Source organism: Acinonyx jubatus, chromosome C1, assembly GCF_027475565.1.
Source record: "Acinonyx jubatus isolate Ajub_Pintada_27869175 chromosome C1, VMU_Ajub_asm_v1.0, whole genome shotgun sequence".
Taxonomy (NCBI): domain Eukaryota; kingdom Metazoa; phylum Chordata; class Mammalia; order Carnivora; family Felidae; genus Acinonyx; species Acinonyx jubatus.
Genome location: NC_069381.1, coordinates 175,159,734 through 175,179,581, shown reverse-complemented (window position 1 = coordinate 175,179,581; position 19,848 = coordinate 175,159,734). Strand labels below are relative to the sequence as shown.

The 19,848-nt window shown below is 41.4% G+C and overlaps 1 protein-coding gene across 4 annotated transcripts in view; it reads right to left on the bottom strand.

The window, feature by feature from the left end:
- The window catches only part of MYO1B (myosin IB), a 187,512-nt gene that overhangs the window by 134,676 nt on the left and 32,988 nt on the right, over nucleotides 1–19,848 (bottom strand). For all 4 annotated transcript variants that reach the window (XM_027054426.2, XM_027054446.2, XM_027054466.2 and 1 more), the window contains exon 2: nucleotides 17,800–17,943. In XM_027054426.2, coding sequence (XP_026910227.1) covers nucleotides 17,800–17,934 — 135 coding nt within the window. In that variant the 5' untranslated portion in view covers nucleotides 17,935–17,943. The remainder of the gene's footprint in view (nucleotides 1–17,799; nucleotides 17,944–19,848) is intronic.

The following is a 19,848-nucleotide window of genomic DNA, read 5'->3' as shown; positions in this document are numbered from 1 at the left end:
TTGAACACAATAATCGAAATACGTATTTGCTGTTGGCAGAGAAACCAGTGATCAAGGTGCTCCCTAAAACCATACTTCACGGTGGCTAACCTCTTGATAAAAATCTGCCTCTGTGGCATTCTTACAGAAAGAGCAAACTCTGCTACCTCAACCTCAAAATCAAAAGCCACACTATTGAGTTAATACGTTTCTCTTTGTTACTTGTGACTTTTATACGTAACTGAATCGTGTGCTTTTTTTCCCCAACTCTTTCCCTACCACCAAGAAAGGGCCTGACCTTTTAATGATGTCCCATAAATACTGGTTAACTGAATGACCAATGCAGACAGGGCCAGTTCATCTAAGAAAGTGACTCATGTGTAACTGTTCTTCTGTTGAAATATAATAGCAAGTACATATATAGTGCCTAATATTTTATTAAACCTTTATGCCACGTGTTGCCACTGAACAAATCTTTAAAGTATACCCTTTTCCCTCAGGCTCCTACTGTGGGATGTTGTTTGCAAAGATGGCTAGAACAATTCCTTCCACCCCTGCAGGCAGACCCCCTTGAAATGTGACCTTGCCACTCTTTCTATCAAGAGATACAGTTTACTCCTCCAGCTTTTCAGTTTGGACTTGTCTATGTGACTTGACTGTCAAATGTCCAATGGGACATTATAAGATGAGACACAAGGGGCACCTGGGCGGCTCAATCGGTTAAGCGTTCGACTCCAGCTCAGGTCATGATCTCACAGTTCGTGAGTTTGAGCCCCGCGTCAGGCTCTGTGCTGACAGCTCAGGGCCTGGAGCCTGATTCGGATTGTGTCTCCCTCTTTCTGCCCCTCCCTCGCTCACACTGTGTCTCTATCAAAAAATGAATAAATGTTAAAAAAATTTTTTTAAAAATAAGATGAGACACAAGCAGAGGCTTGAATAGTGCCTGTATAGGATGAACCCCTTTTTTATGGCTATGGCTGGAAGCCAGGATGTGAATGAACTTGAGCCACGTAGATGGCCAAGGTGCCCTGAATTGCACAGTCTGACAACCAACCATCAGACATATGATTGAGGCCATTCTAAGCCATCCAGTCCCAGTTAGGCCACCAGATGCCTAAGGTCAGATGTATGATTCCAGGTGAGACCAGGAGAAAATACACCAAGCTGACATCAGCCCAAACTGCTATCCCAGAGAACTGTGCACAAATAAATGGTTGTTGTTTAGGCCACTCATTTGGGGAGCTGGTTTGTTACCCAGCAACAATTACTGATACACCAACAGAGCTCAACAAATCAGTAAAGGGCAAGTTTTATCAATCTCAATAAGGAAACAGTAAAAGTAACTGTGCTATCTCTCCATTCTACTTTATGTATATGTTTCAGATATGTATCCTCTAATCATGAATTCCTACTAGGTTTGTCCTCTACCATGACACCTGCCCTTACTGTTTATAAGGGTTTTTTCCTTGAAGGGTCTATGTGCATTAATCGAAGATTTAAATATTCCCACACGTACCAACAGAATAACTCAAATGTTCAGTCACAGTCCTCCTTTGTCTGAGACAGGAAAGAATGCCTAGCAGCAGCTGATTGGCTGGGTGGAGTTTACAGGTCTACTCTGGTTTTAGGCAGCTATCCATTCTCCATTCAGGTAACTGCAATACCAGATTAAAACTCCCTTTTGGGGATCAGAACAACAGAGACCAGATAGTTCATGTTTACATCAATTAACACTTGGACTTACAGTTGACAGACATTTTTTTTTTTTTAAACAAGCAACTGTACACTATTTAAAGTAAGTATCTTCTTATTGCACCATGGTCTAGAAAGAACTACAAACGAACTCATTAAGTAACCACCGGCATCAAGAGGTTGCAGATAAGACACAGAGTTTCTTAAAGTCAAGTACATAAAGGGGCACCTGGGTTGAGCGTCCAACTTCAGCCCAGATCACGATCTTAGGGTTTGTGGGTTCAAGCCCCATGTCGGGCTCTGAGCTGACAGCATGAGCCTGACTTCAATTCTGTCTCCCTCTCTCTCTGCCCCTCTCCAGTTCATGCTCTGTCTCAAAAATAAATTAAAAAAAATTTTTTTAATCTTAAAATTAAAAAAAAACACAAGTACATAAAAGGGCTGGGTGTGTCCTTTTTATTCTGAATATGCCAAGGAGAAAAAAAAGGAAACACAGAAATACTTACAAATCTTTACAAAAGGGAGCAGCAACAAGGATCCATCCCTTGCCCCCTAGAGTTCCACTTACTTACTTGACTGGAAACAAGAGGTGCATAGATCCTGTGTCCATCAACAAACTACTACTACAGAGCTCAGATGGTGCCAGCACCAAGGGAGCTGACAGAAAGGTGTCTCACGGCCTACTTCATTTCCCAGCAGGCCACTTTTATGGCTGGGCTCACACTTCAGCCTTGTCCCTGTGCCCCAAAGGACTCGCACAGAGAAACTCCTACTGGAATCCAGAGGATGTTCTTCCATTAGGCTAATTACACTGAAAGGCATTCCTTTCACATAATGGCCAAGATCACCTACCAATTAGGTTCTATCGACCTTCTCCAACAGAGACAAGCCTGGCTCTCATTAGCCTCATATGTATGTATGTATGTACTTGTTTATTCAGTATAACCAACCTAACCATCTCAGCCACTACCTAGCTCACCACCTCCATGTTCCCACCCCTTGGCACCTCCAAGAACTCAAGCATGTGCACTCCACCACCACGAGACTGGAAAGTTCCCTTTATTCCCACCGCCCTATGGGACCAGTCTCTGACATCCAGGAGGGTAAAGGGAAGAGAAGGAGAGGAAGGGAGGGGAGGGGAGGGGAAGGAGTAAGGAGGAAAGAAAAGGGAAGAGAAAGAAGAAAGGCTCTACCTTCTTACAAAGGGCACAATTAGCAACTTTTATCTTTCACTTCTCAAGGGCAGACATTAAATCAAGAATGTTCAAACATTCCCAGGTCAAAACAATCTCCGTCTTCATACTTCAGATATCTGTAGCATTCCAGAACAGATGCCTTGTGAATAACCAAATAATACTTGTATATTCCTATTGTGATCACAGTGAAAACTGAAGTCTTTTCTGGAGGACGTGCATCCAGCAATTCAGAACCCAGAAGAAAGACCCCTGATACATATACACCCCAAAGACCATGCATTTTATTCTAGAAGAGAGTTCTTCCAGAACCCCATCCTCAGAGATTCAATTTCAATGGTCTGGGAGCAGACAGGCTCTCACATCTTTTAACGTGTCCCCAGAGAAGGCCATCTGGAACCAGAGGTGAAAACCACTGCTTGTGGTGTTTACCTTCAGGACCCACACGACTGTGTTTTACTCCCAGTGGCAGCACTGGGATAGTGTCGCTGTTGACCTATCTTCTATCTTACTTTCCTCTCTTATTCCTATGTAATTAATTCTGTAAATATTTCAAAAAGGAAAGAAAGTCCTTCTAGCTTCACGTCCTTTCATTTTAGCCACATTTCTAATGAACTTGGCATACGGTCTCTCAGCACACTACAGAGAAACAGCAACAACATCTCTAAATTGGGGCCATTCTGTCACAGCGTGTTTCAAATGTTTGACTACGACTCATTGTGAGAAATAAATTTTCATCACGACAAAGTATGTGTATTTGAGTAGGTATTTACACACACGTACACACATATATGAAACCAAACTCTCACAAAACCCTAAATACTCTTACCATGTCATGCACTGATATTATTTGTTCAACTCTATTCATTACAATTTTTTTTTAAAAAAACTGCGGGCCCTAACCCATTAAACGGTTCTTATCACCCATTAATAGGTTGAAATTTACAGTTGGAAAAATACTGCTACAGAGCACTTCTTAAACTTTTTTTAGTTGTAGGTCCCTTTGAAACGTCAATGAAAGCTATGACACTTCTCCCCAGAAAAAAAACAAAAATGTGCATACAGCTGGGTGCCTGCAGGGTGCAGGTGGTTAAGTGTTGAGTCTTGATCTCGGCTCAAGTCGTGATCTCTTGGTTCCTGAGTTTGAGCCCCGTGGTGGTGCTCTGTGCTGACAGCGTGAATCCTGCTTGGGTTTCTCTCTCTCCTTCTCTCTGCCCTTCCCAGCTAATGCACGCTGCCTCTCTCTCTCTCTCTCTCTCTCTCTCTCAAAATAAATAAATAAAATAAACTTAAACAATTAAAAAAAAAAGTTTGCATACAGCTGATATGCCAGGTTAAGAACTCCTACCCTAAGGGAAGACACAATGGCCACTAATGGAAAAAAGAAAAAGAGACAGAGAAAGAGAAGCAAAGAAAGAAAGAAAGAAAGAAAGAAAGAAAGAAAGAAAGAAAGAAAAGGAGTAAGAAGGGATCAAAATAATTTTAAGAGCATAAAAATGAAGAGCTGTTTAGAGTAAGAGCCTGCATCTCAGATCCGCTGGCCCTGAGTGCATCTTGTCAGAACAAAGAAGGATGATGAAAGGCTGAAATGAGACAGAGTATTATGATTTTGAGGACAAGGATATACACGTTTTGGAAACATATCCGACCAAAAAAAAAACTTTTTTCAAGTTAAACATTGAAGCGTAGTTTGAATATTTTCCAAGTCTCCATCGCGTGGAAGCCCACAATGCTAGGTGAACGAAACATTAGTAGACAGACACAGGAAAGTCAGAACAGTTTCACGTCCTTCATACCACAGCTCTTCCCGGGGCAACATGAAGATCTTTAGACACCTAAAATTCCAGAAGTTTACATTTCTTTTTTAATTTTTTAATATTTATTTTTGAGACAGAGAGAGTGGAGGGGGTGGGAGGGGCACAGAGAGAGAGGGAGACACAGACTCCGAAGCAGGCTCCAGGCTCTGAGCCATTAGCACAGAGCCCAACGCAAGGCTTGAACTCACAAACCACAAGATCATGACCTGCGCCAAAATCAGACGCTTAACCAACTGAGCCACCCAGGCGCCCCTAGAAGTTTACATTTCAATTCCCCACATGAAATTGAAAATAAAATTATAACTAAACCATAAAATACATGTAATGGAAACCCTACGATGACTTGTTTTCACCATGATGACTACTTTGGCACCTCTTTTCAATATCAGTTTTTTCCAAAATATATTTTTAAAGCCCCTGCTTTGCTGAGGCTCTAGCTAGGCATCCCATCTGCCTATCTACCAGTGTCCTTATTTTCTTCAGGATGATTTTCAGTTAGTTGTTTACCATCTCTGCAGCTCCTTAAAAACTCATCCCCAAACCTTAAAGTGCTGGTATAAAATACGCACTTAAACACCTTTTTTCTTTCTTTTTTTTTTAATTTTTTTTTCTTAATGTTTTTATTTATTTTTGAGACAGAGAGAGACAGAGCATGAGCAGGGAAGGGGCAGAGAGAGAGGGAGACACAGAATGTGAAGCAGGCTCCAGGCTCTGAGCCATCAGCACAGAGCCCGATGCAGGGCTCGAACTCACAGACTGTGAGATCATGACCTGAGCCGAAGTCGGACGCTCAACCGACTGAGCCACCCAGGCGCCCCTAAACACCTTTTTTCTAAACTCTTCTTCAATCCCCATGAGATGGATATGAAGTCTCCACCTTAAGGTCCATAACGATGGAGCACAAAGAAGTTAAGCGGTATCAGCACATTATCTAACAAAAGTGCAGTCAGGACGAGGAGTCCACTTTCATCTCATCAGAGCACTCGATCCACGCTATCAGTTAGGCCTCCGAAGCTTCGAGGAAAGTGGCCAAGAACAATGCCTAATCAGAGAAACTTGCACCGTGCAATGCCTTCCGGCAGCATCTTCACCTTTGTGTAACAGAGAGCCATCTGTTGGGCAGAAGCTTCTTATTTGATTACCTCAGGAATGCTGAAATCCTTATGCCACCAGGGATAAACAAAAAAAGAGGAGGGGGAGGAAAAGACCTAGTTACAGAGAAAATTTTTCATCCTAAAAAAAAAAAAAGTTTTTTTTTTTTAATGTTTATTTACTTTTGAGAGAGAAAGAGAGAGCAAGCAGGGGAGGGGCAGAGAGAGAGACACACAGAATCCCAAGCAGGCGGCGGGCTCTGAGTTGCCAGCACAGAGCCGGATATAAGGCTCAAACCCACAAGCCGTGAGATCATGACCTAAGCCAAAGTTGGATGCTTAACTGATGAAGCCACCCAGGCGCCCCAATAAAAACTTTTTTTTCATGTTTATCCCAGCACACAAAGTTGTGACTCCATCGTGAAGAAATGCAAAACAATGTATAATAATCATTCCTTAACTTTAGAGAAATAAACCAGGAGAGTGGCAATGCCACAGGTTAATATTTAATGAAGTATCTTACTTGATGCCTAATGATTTAGCCTAAAATGGCACCAAGGAAGTATTAAAAGCATGTGTAGGATTCTTCCAAATCCATCTCCAAGCCATGTTCCTCCAAGCCACTTTCACCTGTACAGTGTTAACAGTTCAAATCCAGGATGGGTTGGACCCAAGGAAAAATAAACCTTCACATGGCTGCACTGCCTGGACAGAATTTAGGTACAGCCACTGAACAAGCAAGCAACACATTTACTTTACGCACAACATCATGTTTGGCAGAGTGGGAAATAAAAGACGCTCCTATGGTCTGTGCCCCCAAGGAGCTTATAATAGAGCTCAGGAGGTGAGACTTTTACATCATAAAACATAAAATTTAAGAGTTAACTAGTCTGGCCACGAAAAAAAGATAAGATCTAAGTGATTCTTGGCTAAATGAGTCATTAGTCATCTTTTTTTTTTTATGTTCATTTATTTATATTGAGAGAGAGAGGGGGATAGAGAGCGAGCAAGGGAGGGGCAAAGGGAGAGGGGAAGAGAGAATCCCACGAGATCATGACCTGAGCTGAAACCAAGAGTCAGATGCTTAACCGACTGAGCCACCCAGCAGCCACCCCGAGTCATTAGTCTTCTTACTGCCTAGGTGAGTGCTTTGGGTCTGGTCTGCTTGAGGGAATGGTCACTGTGAACTGCAGAGGTCCAAGAATGATGATCCAGGAAGTCAGAAGATTTGAGCAGGTCTAAAAGGATGGGCGTGATTCACATAAAGTAATGTTCCCCCAAAGAGTGGCATAGGAGAATTCAGGTTTTAGGTAATGATTGAACCCCTCTCTCTTTTTCTAAAATTTTACTAAGATAGTTGCATCCTTCAAAAAAAAATTTTTTTTAAATGTGAATTGCCAGAGACTCAAAACAGTTATCTGTACGTCCAGGTTCACTGTGGCACTGTTCCCCACAGCCAAAAGGTGAAGCAACCCAAGCATCTGCTGGTGGAGGAATGGATAAACAACATGAAGTATACAGATATAGTGGAAGATATCCAGCCTTAAAAAGGAAGTTAATTCTGACACATGCTCCAACATGGATTAAACATGGACAGAGGTACAAAGGCCCACCCACCCATATTTCAAAGACAGGAATGAGACAGCTTGCCTAGAGCAAAGATCTCCTGTGAGTAATCACCCAGACAATAAGACTGGGATCAAATTGCAGAGAGCCTCAAACATCAAAGTGAGGGGCCTGAGCTCCATCCAGTCTGAGAGCAGTCAGTGTGTGTGTGTGTGTGTGTGTGTGTGTGTGTGTGTGTGTGTGTTGGGGGGGGGGGGGGAGTCAGATGCTGAATCAGAGTGACTTAAGTGTTTTTGAGCTCTTTGCTCAGATTCTATGTCATACAGAATTTAATTTGCTTCAAATGCCTTTGAAATATTGTTTAACCATGGTTCCAAGTTATCTGGCAAAGTTTTCTGGTTTCCTGGGTAATCTACTTAACTTCTCCAAGTTAAGTTTCCTCATCTGAACAAAGAGGAGAATATTGGTTCCTCCCTCATCTGAGGATTAAATGAGATTCTGTGTTAAAGCATGAAACACAGCACCTGAGATACATCAAGTGTCCCATAAATATTACCTGCTCTGATTACGGAAACTCACAGTTTCACTCTATTGGAATCTGCTGGCCATCGTAGAGAGCCAGGACTTGAAAGCCTATAACATACGTTAGTAACTCAGCTAAATTGGAGGTATCCTATGATGCCAAAGCCTTACAAAATGGTCTTTGTATACAGAGCATTGAAGAGTTATCAGATGAGCATGTGAGGTACGTCTTAATGAAGCTAATGTTAAACGCCTAGGATCCTGAGAAAATGATGATACAGGATAAGCTGATGGGATCTTCAGAAATGACAACACGCGACTCACTTCATGAGGAGGAATTTATCCTCTTCTTGAGTCCCAGATCCTGGGAATCTGATCACAAGACATGAAGACATTACGTGCCACAGTGTTTTTCATTAGACATCCGTAAGATTTCCCAGATTCCCCCAAAGAGGACTTTTGTCTTATTTGGTTGTTGAAAAACACAGTTTGGTCTAGCCAACACTTTGGGTTTTTTTAGACACAGTCCAAAACTGTGAAAAGCCGCCTGAGTGAAAAAATTACAAACACAAGGTCAATACCGATGTAGCCTTCTCTCTGGGTCTTATATCCAACACAATGTCATTCAGTGTGTACGTCACACATACCCGGTCTAAGAACATATTTGTGATACGTATGCAAAATATATAGAGAGAACTCATGAATAACAGCCTATTTTTACTGCAGAAGAAACTGAGGCATTCGAAGGTTTTAAAAAAAATTGCCCAAGGTCTCCCCATGAGTGGAAGAGACGGTTTTATGCCAAAGCTCTACGCCAAAGTCTGTGACATTAGAACAGAGAAGTGGGATTCGGTCAGACTGTTTCAGCCGCTCAGCACAGTGATGCTGTCATGTTCTATCAAGTCCTGGGTTCCTGTACCTCAAGTACTAAGCTCTTGAACAAAGGAACACACCCAGGAACCCCTGAGCAGCCTGTGACCCAAGAGTGAGTATGAGTGCAGGGCATCATGCTAAGGCAGCACAAGTTGGTGGTAACTTCCCGTCCAATTCCACGTATCAGTGTGCTCATCCCCTGCTCATGTTTCTGCTTTTCTCTGGGCCTGTTCCTAACTGGTTTTCTCACTTTCTACTCTATAGCCGGTCTACTTCAAACAGGCTTACTCACAGTGCCTGCTTGTAGCATGGCCCACCATGGCCCTACAACCTCATGACCTCCAGCATCTGCTTTCATTGATAGTTTTATTTTTCCAGGATTTCTCAATTCACAGTTGGAGGAAAGAATCAAGCACTGTTCATCTTCTTGTCTCTGCTGTCCCACAAATGACCGGTCTTAGAGCGGGAGCCCACACGTAGTCCGGGGGTCATACAAATCACGGCTGCCAAGGAGGGCAAGCAGGCTAGTCAGCCATGGCCACTGTTAGAGCAGTCCGAGGCTTGACTTAACTACCATCATATTACAACCCTTTCTTCCTGGGCTGCCAGTCATTTCAGACTATGAATTACAGAACTATATATGAGTTCTATGCCACGCTGAAATACTGGCTAAAAATATCACCGCAGGCAGTCTTTATTTTAGAGCAAAGTAACACAATACTATAATATCTTTGTTGAGATAAACTCTGCAATGAGAAAAGTATTTTCCAAAAATGTACCATTCTCCAGACCTAATAAAACTCTTAACTAAGGTACAGAGCAGTCCTGTGTTAGAGGTCTATTACTATCTGAAAATAATATTTGTGGACAATTGAAATAGTAATACAAAAAAAATGAAATCTGTTCAATGAATACCAAAGAGGGAGGGGGGGGCAGGGAAAAGAGGGAGGAAGAGAGTGGGAGACAGGGAGGGAAAGAGAAAGTCGGGGGAGGGGAGAAAGAGAAAGACTGTAATTACAAGGAAATCACAGTGTCTGAGCCCTTAAAGAAAAGTCATTCTGGTTTCCAAGTTTTTCAGATGGTCATGGCACCTACCAGGTACTCCACACCTACTATGTGCCAAGCACCACGCTAAGATGCTCCCTAATCTCCATCACATCTCAACAACATAAGTATCATGATACCTAACGTGTGGATGAGAAAACTGACTCTCAATTACTCACAGCGCTCACGGTGGTTGCAAGTGGCCGAGATTCAACCTTCGCTCTATATGCCTTTTCCAACATGCCACCTCGTATCTCAGCCTCCAACCCTCCAAAACAGAGTTTGAGAAACAAAACAGCGTCTCTTTAGAAATTACGCTTCCCATTAATATATATCTGTGCTACAGATCTAACAGCAGAAATAGATGCACAGGGGGGCGGGAGCTGAGTTGGTCACATGAATCAGCCACATGTCCCCTGTGATTTGCTCCTCCTCCTCTACTTCCTGCTCATAAAAGTGACGGGCCACGTGCAGCTGTCAATCTCCTGCCATCCAGTGAACGTGATGAAAATCAATTTCCTTTCAAGATCTTGTCCCACCCTCCAGAAGGAAAAACATCATCCTAATGGTTGCTATCGCTTCCTTGACTAGTGGGCACCTGCGACTTTAGAACTGAACACACTCGTTCCATGTCACGCCAGTTCATGTTACTGCATTGTTAAATGCTAACTCAACATGTGGCAGGAATGTTGACTATCATTTGAATTCTTCATCTGGATCGGTGAGACTGCCTTGTTTCAAATCTATACATTCATATACATATACATATTCATATATGTAATCTATACATATCATAATTATTTTGAATAGCACATTATAGAATGTGAATACCTGCATATTAATGGTATCACTGAATGCTCATAGCAACCATATACGGTCAACAGGACTATTAAAAGCATGAACTCTAGAGCCAGATTTCCTGGATGCGAATCCCAGCTTTATCACCTACTTGCTATGTGACCTTGGACAAGTTACTTAGTCTTTCTGAGCCTCAGCTTCCTCATGGTAAAATGAAGATAATTTAAAAACCTATGGGGGTGCCTGGGTGGCTCAGTCAGTTAAGCATTCGACTTCAGCTCAGGTCATGATTTCACAGTCCGTGAGTTTGAGCCCTGCATCGGGCTCTGTGCTGCCAGCTCAGAGCCTGGAGCCTGCTTCGGATTCTATGTCTCCCTCTCTCTGCCCCTCCCCTACTCATACTCTGTCTCGTTCTGTCTCAAAAATAAATAAAAACATAAAAAAAAACCCCTACAATACCCAGGACTCCAGTGAAAATTAAATGAACAAATAAGTGGTCGTGCCAGGACCGGGGCTCAGGTCTTTGCTTCTAGTACCCACCATATCGCCATCAAAAGACGACACTTCTGCAGGCCCGAGGTTGGGCCTTAATTTCCTCCAAATAAACTTCAAATATGGCCTTGAGCAGAACATATAAATTATATATTATAAATATCACACAAACATTTCAAGTACTGTATAGGGCCTGTATGATGAAACAACTCTCTTAAGCTTGGTAAATAACAGATAAAGATGTGTCCATTTTGCAAGTTCTAAGAAGGAAGAAATTTTCCAATCACCAAAGGCTAAGAGAGCTTACACAGGTTGAAACTGGCAAGTTATCACCAAAAATGATTTTCTGGAAAAATATTATAAAACTGTCCAAGAGATAGACTATGCTCAGAAATTAGACACAACATTTCTCTTCAGCCTTGTGATTTGCTATTTTTCACCAGCTTTATCCAGCCTTCTAACGCTGTCTCCATTCCAAACACCAAAGCTATACCCTTGAAAACACACACAATTCGCTCTTCATGTCTCTTGAACGATCTACCTTTTCAATGAGCCACGCAGGCAGAGTCTAGTCATGGTGAACCGTTCATACATGATCAAATCAAGGCACTTCCTTTCACCAGGTCAGGGAATCCCTCCTCCTTTCCCTGCTTGGTCTAGATGGGAGGGGAGGGGGCAGTAAAAATGGTTCTTTTTTCACTCAAATATTTTTGGGTCTGGGTTCTCTGGGTAAAGAGCCATTCATCTCAGTGAAAAAGAACCTCTTCCTACTTCCAATTCTAGAACAAAAAAATTTTAATTTTTAATCAAGCTGATAACATAATCTGGAAAATTCCCTACTACTCTCTTAACTACTATTACTTCTAGAAATGAGACTGGGACACTGAGGTGAGAAAATTACATTTTTATGTTATGCATCCCTTTACCATCTGATTTTTTTTTTCTAAAAGTAGTTGTTAATTCTATAATGAAAAAAATAGAATTAGAAAAAAATTTTTAATGTTTTTATTTGAGAGAGAGACAGACAGACAGACAGACAGAGTAAGAGCGGGGTAGAGGAAGAGAGAGAGGGAGACACAGAATCCAAAGCAGGCTCCAGGCTCTGAGCTGTCAGCACAGAGGCCTGTGTGGGTCTCGAACCCACAAACTGCAAGATCATGACCTGAGCAAAGTCGGATGCTTAACCAACTGAGCCACCCAGACACACCCCCGCCTCCCCCCCACCAAAAAAAGAATTTTTAAAGGAAATTTTAAGAGAAAAAAAGATTGGAGAATGTCCGAGTAAAGGAAGAATAACACTAAAATGGATGTCTAAACTCTAGCTCTCCACCAACATCCCATGAGCTTAGAAAAGGACCAAGCCTCCCATTAGACTATGGTCCTGGCCAAAACCTCAATGACAGCCTGGTAAAACCCAGAGCAGAGAACCCAGGTAAGCCACGCCCAAACTCCTGGCCCCAGAAATACTGAGATAAGGAATGTATGTTATCACAAGTTGCAAAGTTTGGGGGAAATCTGTTATGCAGCAATAGGAAACTAATACATCATTATGCCAAATTCCCAGGAATAGATCTACAGCCAGTAGGTAGGAATTTTCATGTGTGTAAATGAGAAGTGTTTTTGGAACTTCAAATAAGTATATAAATGTTAACCCCATTTACTTTGCACTCTTTTAAACCAAACAGATTGTGCACTTATAGTTGTGTATCTTTGATAAAAGCATCTGATTCCATCCGTATGGGGATCCTAATTCTAGCACCAACTTCTAAAAATTAAGACAATTCTTACTAGACTTGCAAAGCAGTCATTTTTACATCCACAATTAGTTTAACTTAAGATCCTAAAACTATACTAATTCAGCCCTCTATATCTGGATGATCCCCAAACTAACAATTCAGATAGAAAACACACTACATCGACTTGTCAGCACCAAAAATACTTCTTGTCGGAGAACAGACACCTTGGTTCTTTAGTTTCCAAATTTGCCCTGGGCCTTGTTCTTGCCTAAATTGCAGCCTTCCTGTCCCTGAACAGAACCACAGTCCTGACCAGTCACCCTAAAAACAGAATCATGTCTGGGTGGGTCTCCTACGTTACAAGTCCGCATGAAATCCTGCCACCATTCTGTCTGGTGGGGGGTGGGGGTGGGGAAGCCGGAAGAAGGTCTGACCAAGGCAGCAGAAAGAATACAGAAGAGCAATACTCAGTTATGTCACGACCGACATTTCCCAACACTGGCCCCACACAGACTGGGAGACCAAAAGGCACATCACATCCTGCAGCTTGTCCCAGCCGGAACTGCACTCAGCCAAGAGGGAGGAATAAAAGCAAACAGAGTCTCTGACGCTGCATGTTACCCCATCAGGCCAACATCACCTCTCTCTTTTCTCACCCGATCCTCCACTTGTCCAACTGAACAGCTCTTACTGCAAAGCTCACATCAACGTCTGGAACCGTCCCAGATTTAGAGACGCTGCCTGGCCACACACCAGATGATGAACCAACCCAGTGCTTCAGTGCATGAACCCACCTCAAAGCAAACGATGGATGTTCCTAGAGCGTGCATGTTAAGTATCCTTTGGAAAAGTATCTGACTCCATCTCTACGGGGATCCCAATTGTAGTACTAACTTCTAAAAATTAAGACGATTTTTACTAGATTGCCAAAGCAGTTACTCGCAATTACAATTAGCTTAACTTAAAATCCTAAAATGGACGAATTCACACCTCTGTATCTACATGATCCCCATTCTGACAATTCAGACAGAAAACAAACTAAATGTACTTATCAGCACCAAAAAAACCTTATTACTCAAAGGGTTGCAAGGAGCATATTAGATAAAAACAAACCCATATGCGTTACAGAATAGAATACAACTGAATTAGTTTGGAAGCAAGTATTTTGACAAAACTTCTCTGAAGTGGATGGACTTCAACTATGGCCCCGGAGTCCCTGGAGGCAACTATTTACTCTTCTTTGCCATTAGGAGTTCTCCAATAGAAAGTCTGAGAAGGATGCCTTTGGGTATACCTGAAGCCTGGAACGCAAATGACAAATCCTTCTCACGGGTCATATCCTTTTCATATCAACACCCACAAAGCTACTTCATTACAAACTCCCAACCCAACATGTGATGGGTTTACAGCAGTGACCTCATGAGCATTCATTCCCCCTTTCCTCTTCTTAACATGTTAATATATTTGGTTGGGTATTCACATACTTACACACACCCCACCTCCTTTGGAAAAAGTTGGCCCTACCCAATCTTAGGAGAGGACATCATTTTCTTAAGCCACTCAGTTCATTCTGGTCGGCAGGCCACAATCAGTGGTCCAAGCAGTAGGTGTGTGAATCAAGTGGTCTACCCAGAGATTCCGGTTTATTATGACAGGATTACAAGGAACTCTATTTCCAGAGTCAGCTGGCTGGGCATCCTGAAAATCACTAAGTATTATAAATGCTCTTGAGAGTTGATAACTCATATCTAGAGACAAACCAGTCCCTTGTGAGAGCTGTGTGAAGGCAGAGACTATTTTAAGAAATAGATATTGGGGGTGTAAGGGCAAGTGGATAGATGGGCAGAATGGAAAAAGAGGGTCCTCTGACCTTGAGCTGGTTCACAAAAGAGGCTACTAAGTCTGTGGGTACAGCCAGAGTTCAAAAGTCTGAGCCAAGGCCTTTCTACTCATTGGCTCCTTTATCAACCATGGCTTCTGAACATACAAATGACTGCTCAATTTGTTCACATGATGGATCATCATAGATCTCCACCCACTTTTATAGTATTAAACTATGAGACCACAAAACAGATTAAAAAAAAAACAAAACAAAAAACACTGCACCTTCATTTTCTCGGAAAGAATTTAAAAACAAGCAAAGTACAAGATAGTAAAATTCTACATGTCATATTAACTCGACCTTTGGCATCAGGCTAATCAATTCTGCAGCAATCCATGAACAAAAGCAGAGGAGGAATATTATTAGAATAAGAGCCAGAAACAGATTTCTCAAGGGTGGTATACCTGACATTTGGGGTTCCAAAGGTGTGGTCATCAAATTTAGCATAGAGTATTTTTTTTAATTACAAAAACAATACATGCTTGACTTAATGAGTTCTATAATACAGAGGTCTAAAACAGTAATCCTTCCCTGTCCCCGTATCTCAGCTCATTCCACTGTGATGCCCAAAGTTAGCCTGCCTTTCTCTATGTGCAAACAAGTATACAGACCTATGTGCATATCCCCCCATTAAAAAAAAACAGGATCATACTCTACATATTGCTCTATAACCCCCCTCCACCCTTTTTTTTTGTGTGGCTTAAAATAGAGAATGCCCAACCCTCCAATATGACGCATGTTTAGTTACAAAAAATGAAGGCACACATCTCATGGAAAAGATAGTCCTAACGTACCATGGAAAACATTAATTGATATGACTATCTAGAAGCAGAAAGCAATTTTCTGCTTTTGTTTTTGTTATACCAGAAAGGGCGTTCTTCAAATGGTTAGAAAATAAAATTACGTAGGGCTGAAACCCAGACATTTCGTCTGCTGAAGACTCATGAACATTAACATTTGGCATTTTGTTAAAAAGGGGACTGCTTTATTTTAGTGGGCACAAAAACAATCAGGTATTTGAATGCATGCAATGTTCCAGTCTCTCTCCTATTTTCAAGTCCTCGAAAAGTGAACTGTGTTTCTTAGAGCCAAAAAGAAAAATGATCAGCAACATTACTTAAGGATAGAATGGATTCCTCCTATCTCCATCTCAAAGACCGATGTTTAAAGTCGGTCTTTCATTCGATATCAGACCATACTTCAGTTAAAGCTGCAGAATCGTAAGGTTTTCCCACCTGAAAGCTGAGCCACTACGCTCTGAGGGAAGGTGACACCCCGGGCCTCACAGCCAAACCAAACGACACCTCCTCCCTCCCTCCTCTGCAGCGCTGTTTTATACCTTTTCCATTGGAATCAACATTTTACATAACTGCATCTCTCTCTGAACTTCATACATAGCAGTCAAATTAATATTCTAAAAGAAGTATCCACACATCTCAAGTGACTGTCAACCTCCCTACTTGCAGCAACGCCAATTAAGGAAGATAAGAAAGTTCAGTTCCCAGAAGATAACCACCACTTCCTTAGGAAATTAATTATACAAAGTTATCCTTGAAACATGACTGGCTAACTGGAAAGGAAAGCTACATGTGGCATAAAATTATATAGCTTTGCAGATAATTTTTTTCATATATTCATTCCACAAAAGTAATAAGTGATCATACTTATATGATCTCTCCACTTATTTATTTATATTTCTTCCTACTGTTCCCACAGTGATAGGAAAATATGCAGCATAACCCAATAATCCAATTCATCTGCAAACACAGATATGATATAAAAAGAGGGGGAAAGAACTCAGGAGCAAGGCAGAATCTAACAAAATTACTTCCACCTCGGGGCACCTGGGTGGCTCAGTCGGTTGAGCATCCTACTTCAGCTCAGGTCATGATCTCACAGTTTATGAGTTCGAGCCCCACATCGGGCTCTGTGCTGACAGCTCAGAACCTGGAGCCTGCTTCAAATTCTGTGTTTCCCTTTCTCTCTACCCCTCCCCCACTCACACTTGTCTCTCTCTCAAAAATAAACATTAAAAATTGAAAAAAAAAACCCACTTCCATCCAAAGCATGCTGTTTCTTTCTCAACTGCTGGGACAAGGAATCGGTGCCCCCATTTTCTTGGATTAGTTAACAACACATCCGTACCTGAAGAGATACAAACTTTTGTGCTTATGCAAATTCCTGAAAAGCTGTATATGAATGTATTTTTTACTCATGTTTTATTTTTTTGTTACTATTTTTATTTATTTATTTTTGAGAGAGAGGAAGAGTGCAAGCAAGGGAAGGGCAGAGAGAGGGAGAGAGAGAGAATCCCAAGTAGGCACTGCACTGTCAGCACAAAGCCCGACACAGGGCTCGAACCAACGAACCATGAGATCAGGACCCAAGATAGAATCAAAGAGTCGGGCACCTAACCAACTGAGCCACCCAGGCACCACTTACTCATGTTTTAAATATATTTAAGGAACAGATAGGTAAAGTAACATTGTAAAATCCTTTATAAAGAATTCTTACAACATAAACTTTCTCCTTTTATCGTGTATCTTCATATGTTTTCATTTTTTTTATATGACGATATGCTTCTCTGTAGCAGGACAGGACTATTCCCAAACCTCCAGGAACCAAATATATATTCTTAACTGATAATCTGTCCCTGTCTCTATTAACTACAAATATCAACAAGGTTCATGTCTTTTTTGACAGTTCACTGCCTTGCATATTAATCGGTAGCTTCTCAAAGGTTAGAATGCTAATTTTATGAAGGCACCCAAGAAGATACCTATAGATTTTAAAACTCCTCCTGAATATATGTTCCTCAGAGGATAGGAACTCAACATTCTACTTGCTTTAGGATGCCTCCAACACCCGGTACAATCCTCTGCACAGGGTTGGCACTCTATAAATACCACATGGAAAACACACTCACTTGACTCTAATCGATACTACTCATGTGCCAAATGAGCAAACATAAAACTCTTTCTGAGAGATTAAACACATACCTCTGGACTCTAATAAACAAACAGGAAAAAGAAGAGTCTGGAGAAAAGAAGCCAGCTCTGTGCCACAAAATACAAAGTCCAAACCCCACAGATGACCTTTGGTGTGTATACTCACATATATTTCATTATGATCAAAGCGCTTCTTGAGGTTGTTGATGAAGGTCTCCTCATTGAGAGGCTCTAAAAGAACCATATCTCCAACCCCAATCATATTGTCCAGAAGTGACGTTTTCACCTCCATTTTGGCCATTGTCTCTTGCTGTAGGAAAGAGGGGGAAAAGGGAAAATTTAAATGGGCAAAATTATTTCAGATGGGTTCTTAGCACCACTGGAGAAATGAAACATCAGTAGTTTCAAATGGCCCTCGTCTGCCTCTCAAATGCCGTAACGTCCTCTCCCTACAACCTACAATCAGAAGCCTCTGAGCTAGCCGCAATCCCTGCCAAGCCACAAGAAGCCCCAGTTGCTTGAACCTCCCTACCAGTCCATCATTCCAAGCTCACTCCATCTACAGAAGGAGCTACTAAGAAACTGGAATCTCCATTTTCTTTTTTATTTTAATTGAAGTATAGCTGACACACAATGTGATATTAGTTTCAGGTGTACAACACAGTGATTCAACAGGTATATATATTACAAAATGCTCCCCACAGTGTTATTACAGTATTATTATAAAGTTATTATAGTATTATTGATTTTATTTCCTATGCTGTATTTTTCATCTCTGTGACTTTTTAGAAGCAGAAGTTTATACCTCTTTAGACCATCCTCTCTCCCTGGCCAGAGGTTGCAAAACTCTAAAAGAGAACCCAACCCACACCATTCCACCAGCCCTTGCATACCAATGTCAGATTTGAACCCATATGAACCTGCTTCCCCCAAGATGGCATCCCTCAGTACTCCATGATGAAATTCAGAATGCATTTTCCCAGGAAATGTTTTTTTAGTTTATTTATTTTGAGAGAGAGCAAGTTGGGGAGGGGTGGAGAGAAAGGGAGAGAGAGGGAGAAAGGGAGAGAGAGGGAGAGAGGGAGAGAGGGAAAGAAGAAGAGAGGGAGAGAGGGAGAGAGAATCCCAAGCAGGCTCCCTGCCGACAGCACAGAGCCTGATGCAGGGCTCTATTCCATGAACCGTGAGATCATGATCTGAGCTGAAACCAAGAGTTGGATGCTCAACGAACTGAGTCACCCAGGCACCAGGAAATAATGTTTCTTTTTTGTTTTTTTTTTAATTTATTTTTTAAATTTACATCCAAGTTAGTTATCATATAGTGCAACAATGATTTCAAGAGTAGGAAATAATGTTTTTAAAATGATACCACCAATGAGCTACCTATCAGACACTATATCAAGAACTTAACATGCATTAATTCATTTAATCCTCACAAAAACTCTATGAGGTAGATACTGTTATCACTATCCCCATTTTAAGATAAGGAAGTACAGAGAGGTAAGAAACTTTGCTTATGATTACTTAAGAGAGTATTACATTTCATGTTAAAGAACTCAATCACCACTTATAACACTGCACCTATGGGGGGAAATTTCATTCCAGGCATCAACACCACATCATAAAGAAAGGAACACAACCGTGTTGTAAATCAAAGGTTGCTTACATAACTTGCCAAGAGTGACCTCAATGTTCTTAATTCTCATCCCAACAGACACACCACTACAAAAGCAAAATCAAATGAACATGCAATGAACAGACCAGAAATATTACAGTTTCTCTCTAGCTCAATAAGAAACCCTACCAAGTAGAAACAGAGGCACAATACAAAGGTAGCATTCTACCCTCACCACTAATATGAATGAATGCACCCAAAAGTAGAATGGTAAATCCCCATGCCTTCAGATCTGATCGCTGTCAAAAGTACTAAAATTCTTTCAAATATATGAACACGGGAAAGTAGAGTACATGTGTTTTGTGTTACTCTTTCTAATATTACCAGGATATACAAGTGCATTCATCTGAGACATTCCCTCTAAATGCTTCCGATGCAGAAGTCAATTTTGTATACCTTCAGTATATGAATCCTAAACAATACCTCAAGATACTAACAAATATTCATATATCTTCATGTCCCTAACACTGAGGGGAAGTACATTTCATTCTTCTCATTAAGGTGTCACTCAGGCACATTACATCTTATACAAAGGTTGGT